Below are 7,861 nucleotides of genomic sequence, written 5' to 3'. Positions count from 1 at the left end.
AGGAGAGACCGGTCCTTAGAGAGGGACATCATGCTTGGGAGGGTGGAGGGACAGCGCAGGAGAGGAAGGCCCTCTATGAGGTGGATTGATTCTGTGGGATAATTGGGACGGGAGTGTCAGAGACAGTGCAATTGGCACAGGACAGAGCGGAGTTTAGGGCTGTTGTACATAGGGTCGCTATGAGTTGCAGGCGACTTGAGGGCACATAACAACAACAACAACATCTCCACACTTCTTTTCAATCTGTATGCACAAAAGATTATCTGGGAGGCTGGGCTCTATGAGGAGAAATGTGGCATCAGGATTGGAGGAAGACTTATCAACAAGCTGTGTTATGCAGATGACACAACACTGCTTGCTGAAACTGAGGAGGACCTGAAGTGCTTGCTGTAGAAGGTAAAGGACTGCAGCCCTCAAAACGGATTGAAGCCAAATATCAAGAAAACAAAGATTCTCACCCACCACTGGGCTTATTGGCAGCATCATGATGGATGGTGAAGAGATTGAGATTGTAAACAACTTTAGTTTCCTTGGCACCACAATCAACAGTCTTGGCATCAGTAGTCATGAAATTAAGACATATTGTCCTGGGAAAGTCTGCTGTCAGAGACCTCTCAAGAGTACTGAAGAGCAATGATGTCAGTCTAGAGATTAAGGTATGCCTGATACAGGGCATGTTCTTTGCAATCATTTGTTATGTATCAGAGAGCTGGACAATGACTAGGGATGATAGGAGAATTAATGCCTTTGAGTTGTGGTATTGGAGAAGAGTATTGAATATACTATTGACTGCTAAGAGAACGAACAGGTTCATCTTGGAGAGAATTAAGCAGCCTGCTCCTTTGAGGCAAGAATTCTAATGCTTCGTCTGGCATACTCTAGACATTTTGCAAGGAGGGACCAGTTCTTTGAGAGGGATGGCATGCTTGGGAGGATGGAGGGACAGCACAGGAGAGGAAGGCCCTCAATGAGATGGATTGATTAAGTTACTGGGGTAACGGGGGTAGGTGTGTCAGAGACAATAAGATTGGCACAAGATAGAGCAGAGTTTAGGGCTGTTGTACATAGAGTTGCTATGAGTCATAGGCAACTAGATGGCACATAACAATTGAACTTTCATTTTTTAAGTATAATTTTTACAAGTACAGAATTCTTGGCTTATTTTTATCAGTTTTTTAGTTGTATCTTGAACAAATTTCATTGTCTCTAACACACTAATTTCATTACCTCAGTCACTGTGTCAATCCATCTGATCTATGGTCTTCCTCTCCTGTGCTATCCCTCCACCCTTCCAAACATGATGTCCTTCTCCAAGGACTGCTTCCCTCTGGCAAATGCCCAAAATATGTGAGATGGAACTATAAAATCTTTGCCTCCAAGAAGCAGCCTGGTTTCACCCATTACAGAACAGACCTGTTTTTTCTCTTAGCAGTGCATGGTATGTTCAGTACTCTTCTTCAGCACCACAACTCAAAGGCATTGATTCTTTTTCTATCATCTTTAATCATTGTCCATCTCTATGATACATCGCAAGTAATTGTGAAGATCATGGTTTAGATCAGACACACTTTAGTCTCTAGATCAGCTTCATTGTAATTTAATTGATCCTAGCAATAGACACTTCATTCATTTATTCTCATTGCCATCAAACAAAAACTCATTCATAGTTGACCCTCCAATGGGCTTTAAAACTGTAACTCATACTGTAGAGATTGTCCATCTTTCTCCCACAGAGCAACTGGTGGATTTGAACTGCTGACTTTTGGGTTAGGTATACAACTCCTTATCTGCTACAATTCCTCAGCTCTCTAGTGGCCACCTAGGTTGTATCTAGTAACAAAGAACAATGTGGTGAATATCCCATAACACCCATATCCTCTTGGAGACTTTGGTAAAATATGTCTTTGTGTTTATGTTGAGGAATTTAATTGTCATTTTAAAAGTGTGTGCTCCTGTAAAAGTCGCACTCACTGCAGTCTGTCAGAACTAACTTATTGCTGATCCTCCAGTAGGTTTTCTGGAGGCTGTAAATTGCACAAGAGGAGACTGCCCAGAGCTGCTAGTGGATTTGAACCACCAGAGAGAAGCTGCCTTTGGACTAGCAGCAGAACTCCCTATGGACTACACCACCAGAGCTCCCTGTATTTATGTTTGCTGTTCTGTACAATTGAACTGAAACTGATCCATACCTGACCCTCCTGTGGGTTTTTAGATGCAGTAAATTGGAAGAAATTGTTCATCTTTTTTCCACAGAGCAACTAGTAGATTTGAACTGAGTACATTTGAGTTGGGGAGCAATTCCTTATCACTAAGCTACCAGAAATCCTTATGCATATATATAAATCCTATAGAATGTCTTAACCAATTTATATACTCTGTAAGTAATATGAAGGAGCCCTAGTGGTGTAGTAGATTAAATGTTGGACTGCTAACTGGGATAGTTCAAATTCATCAACTGGTTCTTTGGAAAGAGCTGAGGCAATCTCTTCCTATTAGCATTTGCAGGCTCAGAAATACAGTGGAGGATCTTTAGGAAACAAAATTAATTCAACAGCATTGTTGTTGTACCATCAAATCTAGTTTAACTCATGAGGATCCTATGAACAAAGATCTGATCCCTGCCCTATCCTGTGCCAACCTCACAATCTCTAATACACTTGAGCCCATTGCTGTAGTCACTACATTAGTCCAACTAGGTGAAGGTCTTCTTCTTCATCATCCCTCTACCTTTCCAAGAATGATGTCCTTCTCTAAGGAATACCATCTACTAGCAACATACTTAAAACATGTAAGACAAAGCTCTGCTATCCTTGCCTTCAAGGAGCACTCTGGTTTCACCTTCTCCAAGACATATCTACATGTCCTTTTGTCAGTTCATGGGATATTCAATACTCTCCTCCAAAAAAGATAAAACATTCCCTAGAGCTGGTATCTGGAAATGGACTGGAGTCTCCTGATCTATGAGACTTATCTGTAAGTTTGTTGAATTTGGGAAATGATCTGCATAGTGCTAATTATTTCATAGCTTTCCTATCTGTATTCTTGTTTGTTTGTTTTTTTTAGTACAGCACTTGTCTGTCAATTTGCTGTACTTAGGTAACTTATAAGTATTGCAATACTAACAGCTCTGCCACCAGTGTATCAAATGCGAGAGGAATCACCATGGACAAGTTTTAGTAGAGCTCCCAGATCAAGACAGAAAAAAAAAAGGATTAGCAATCTAATTCGTATTCTGAAATTGCAGGCCTCTGAAAACCCTGTGAACAACAGCCTTGGGTTATTTTATTACTTTAATTTTTAAAATTTTCTTTGAGATGTAGTGTATGGAGGCTCTAATTTATTTCATTTGAATAATTAATATTATTTAATTTTTATGTTTTCCCATTGTTACGTGTATCATTTTGTTTCTCAATATTCTTTTTTTTTTAAATTGTTTTGTTTTGCTTTTTATGTGTTTTTCTCTCCTTATTCTTTTAATATTTTCTGTGCTAGCTAGTTAGGTTAAATATCTTCTCACATAGTTTTCTTATTTATTTCTCTATTTTTTATCATATTTTCATATCTTATATATATTTTTCAATTTTTTAGAAACTTCTTTGTATAATTCTTATAATCTTTGACATTTCTAATCTTCTTTATAGCATTTTCTTTTCCTTTATGTTGCTTCATTATCTTAAGACTAGTTATTTGAGATTTAGCAAAACATAATTATCTTAAAAGCCCAAATAAAACCTGGATCTTAGAACCAGGTTCTGGATTAGTCTGGATTAAAATTACAGCCCTACCCCTAACTATGTATTTCATTAGACAATTACTCAACTTCTGTGTGCCAAGTGGCAAGACACTATGCTGCAATCCTGCAAGCATACAGTTCAAGTTTGCCAGCTACTTCATGGGAAAAGGATGGGCAATCTACTTCTGTGTGATTTACTGCTTCTGAAAACCCACAGGAGGGTCAGCTATGGGTCAGTTCTGACTCATGGTATAAAATGACAACACATGAATCATACACAACTTGACAGCACCTAACAACAACAAAAATTTAAATTTGCTTTCATATGCCATTGTGTTTGACTTTAGCCACATGGTTGGATGGGAAGTTACAGATAGGTGTATATACTAATGAGAGGACTGTTCAGTTTTTACTATTTTACCAGACTTAAAATGAGCAGGTTTATAGAGTCAGAAAAGGCAGAATGTCACTACCAGCAAGAAAGAAGAAGTGGAGAGTCCAGAGTTTCTTATGCCAGTTAGACATGAACTTAAACAGGAGCAGCAGTAGCAATGATGAGGAACCAATGAGACATAACTGACCAGAGACTGCCACCCTATGGAACCAGAGTCAGAGCTCGGGCATTTGCCAGAACTTGCTGTAGCATGAGTGTGGGGTAGGGAGATACCATAATTAGTAGGACGAAGAAAACTTAGTTATCACTGGATTAAAGTTGAGAGTCTGAAGATCAAAGGACTTGCAAGTATGCTTGAGAAGCCATCCTGACTGAAGAATTATATCTTGTTTCTAACCTGAATTATTACCTATTGGTGTCCCTCATAAACCCTATAATCATGAGTATGGTTCTGTGAGTTCTTTGTGGCTATTGTCACAGGGGGCTAACAGAGCCAATAGCAGAGCAGTGAAAACCTTGAGAGATTGGGGTTAAAACTGATAGAAGTAAGCTCAGGATTGTGGGGCATGTGTGGCCCCTTAGAAAACAGTTTTGTGCAATGGATGTATTAGAAGGTGACTGTTCCCCCTTGTGGACTGACTCGAGGTCAGGCTCAGCTGCATCCACACTGACTGCACTCCTTTTACACTATGATTCATTTTAATCATTAATAAATTGATGATAATAGTTTATAATTTATAGATTTTAAGTAATAATTATATGGATATGTAAAATATTTACAATATTACTTGTCACATAGTAACCTTTCTATATCTATTAGCAAGTGTAGTACTTATAATCTTTCATCATTATGTTGCTTACATATTGTCAACATTTCCATTTCAATAAAATTCCATGAATATAAAGTCTAGTCTGCCTTATTCTTTGCATATTTACAACATGATATGACAGTTTTTTAAAAGCATTGTTTTCTATTTCCCCAAATCCCCAAATCTTTCATAAAGTATGAGAGATTATGAACTGCCACCTGATTCTCACAGTTTACTAAGACTCACTTTGATCATTTTGTTCATAGTCAGGATGCCTGGAATTCTTGCACAGTACTGGTTTCCGGTAATGAGAGTTGGTTAAAACCTTTAATCCCATTGCCTTTAAAGACAAAATCAGTTTAAGATCACACAACGTTTTAGAGTAGCAGTTTAGACAAAGTTTTTGTTCTTTATATAGTTTTCATTCTCTTTTTTAACTTTTTATTTTCTAAATGTTGTTAAGTCTAGACATGCTTCCTTGACATTTTCTAAATATTTTTGGTTTTCGTTTATGTATTGAAGATATAGAAAATTATATTTTTACATTGATCCACAATCAGCCTCCATGGTGATAACATCAAGAAATCAAATGATACTTTGTGAAAATCTGCTGTGAAATACTTCTTTAAAATATTCAATAGCAAAATGTCACCTTGAGGAATAATATGTACTTGACACAAGCCATGATATTCTCAATCTCCTTATATGCATACAAAAGCTTATGTGGTACTTGTGAATATCAAATATAACACTGAATTCCAGAACAATGAACATGTGTGTCTTAGAAGTAGAGCTAGAGTGTTCCTTAGACGTGACTACGGTGAGATTTTTGTCTCATGTTCTTTGGACATGTTATCCAGAAGGAACCAGTCCCAGAAGAAGGAGAGCAGGCTTGGTAAAGAGGGTAAGGAAAAGAAAAAAAGGAAAAGAAAACAACCTCAAGAAAATGGGTCAACACAATTACAATTACAATGGTTTCAAACAATAATTATTCAAGCAGTAATTGTGAAGCTTGTGCAGGACTGAGCAGAATTTGGTTTTGTTATACTTAGTGTCATTATGAATTGGAACTGACCAATGGCATCTAACAACAAAGTGTCTTCGATTACCTTTGCGTCTCTGATTTAATAACATTTTCTTACAATTTAGAACTGTTTATAGCAATCTTTAAATGTAAATAAAGTCTCAGATATCACTCCCCTAGGTTGTGTGTGTTAGATGGCACACAATAACATGCTTGCTTACTGTAAACAGTTCATGAATTTGATTGCTGACTGAAGTGTCAGAGGTTTGAGTCCACCTAGAGACAGCAACTCTGGTGACCTAGTGGGAAGGTGTTGCACTCCTAACCCAAAAGCAGGCAATTTGAGTCCACCAGTTATATCACAGGTGAAAAACGGACAATCTCTGTGCAATTTTTAGCCTCTGACAACTCTCTAGTCAGCAATGAGTCAGTACCAATTCAAGGGCACATAACAAAAACATTATAAAGACACTTTAGAAGGAAATCTTGAGATCTACTCAGCTGCTGAAATCCCAGAGGAGCACAACTCTGCTCTGACACACATGGGCTTGCCACGAAAAGGAGTGCTCTCAAAGATAGCTGTTTTTTCTTTTGTTTCATTCTTCTTTTTAATAAAGTCACTAGCTTTAATTTGACTTTTTTTAAGTGGGGAGAACTAAGGAGGGTATTTTAATTGTAAATAAGTTAAAATTTATGTGTATTAAGATAAGACTATTTCAATATAGATATGAATAGACATAAGAGAAAGAGTTTCAGGTTTTACATTAGACATCCAGCACAGAAGGCATAAAATACTACATCAGGAAAATGGATAACTTTAAAAGTAAGATATTAATTCTTCTTCATAATAATATTAGCACCCTGAAGATTGTTATCCAAAACACATATATCAAATTTTTGCTGTTTGCATTAACTCTACTTTGCCATGCATATTCATTACTTCAACATAGCTTACCTTCACAAGATCATAGACATCTTTTCCAAAGTCAGTCCATTCAGGTGTGTAATATATTCCATTGTAAAGAATTGGATCTTGTTTGAGACATGGATCTTTAGGGCTATCCTCTAAGTTAAGCCCTTTGAAGTAATAGCCAAATAGTTGTTTGTAATATAGCTTACTATACACCTACATGGTAGAAGAGAATAAACATGTGGGTTTGTTTTTTAATGGAAAATGATTCACCATTATTCTCACAAAGTATATTAAAAAACATGGAAAATTATCATCATATTTATACGAAATAAGTAGCTACTTGGAAAGGATAGGGCTACAGAAATCTAAACATTTTGCTATATTATTTATTTAATCAGTTAAGCCATAATCCACTTACATTAAAACCAGTGAAGATAATTGAGACACAGTTGGATTTTAACAATTTACAGATTAGACTTCACAAATTCATTGGTTCCTCATTCAAGGTGATTGTTATTACACCTTTCTGAGTCAAATACAGTATTCATTACTCAAAATGAGAATTTTGTTCATGCTCTATTGAGTATTATGTTCTATAAGGTCAATGTTGTTGTTGTTGTTGCCTACCATCAAGTTGGAACCAATCCATAGCTGACGCTCCAGCAGGTTTTCAGAGACAGTTAATAGTATGGGAGGAGATTGCCCATCCTTTTTCTATAGAGCAGCTGGTGGTCTCGAACTGCATGCCTTTGGGACTGCAGCACAGTTTCTTGCCACTAGGCCACCAGAGCTCCCTAAAAGGTAATGTTGTTGTTGTTGTTGTGTGCCGTCGAGTCACCTGCGACTCATAGCGACCCTATGTACAACAGCACTAAACTCCGCTCTGTCCTATGCCAATTGCACTGTCTCCGACACTCCCATCCAAATTATCCCAGTCACTGAATCAATCCACCTCATAGAGGGCCTTCCTCTCCTGCGCCGCCGTCCC

At 37.5% G+C, this 7,861-nt stretch overlaps 1 protein-coding gene across 1 annotated transcript in view; it reads right to left on the bottom strand.

The window, feature by feature from the left end:
• Nucleotides 1-7,861, bottom strand: part of LOC102853315 (ovostatin-like) — a 112,699-nt gene that overhangs the window by 53,076 nt on the left and 51,762 nt on the right. The window contains exons 16-17 of the mRNA XM_006901757.1: nucleotides 6,916-7,086; nucleotides 5,183-5,276 (exon numbers count right to left, since the gene is read on the bottom strand). Coding sequence (XP_006901819.1) covers nucleotides 5,183-5,276; nucleotides 6,916-7,086 — 265 coding nt within the window. The remainder of the gene's footprint in view (nucleotides 1-5,182; nucleotides 5,277-6,915; nucleotides 7,087-7,861) is intronic.

Source organism: Elephantulus edwardii, unplaced genomic scaffold, assembly GCF_000299155.1.
Source record: "Elephantulus edwardii isolate Elephantulus edwardi_28Jun2011 unplaced genomic scaffold, EleEdw1.0 scaffold00342, whole genome shotgun sequence".
Lineage (NCBI taxonomy): Eukaryota > Metazoa > Chordata > Mammalia > Macroscelidea > Macroscelididae > Elephantulus > Elephantulus edwardii.
The sequence above is the reverse complement of the archived record's forward strand: the minus strand, read 5'-3'. Positions and strand labels throughout refer to the sequence as shown.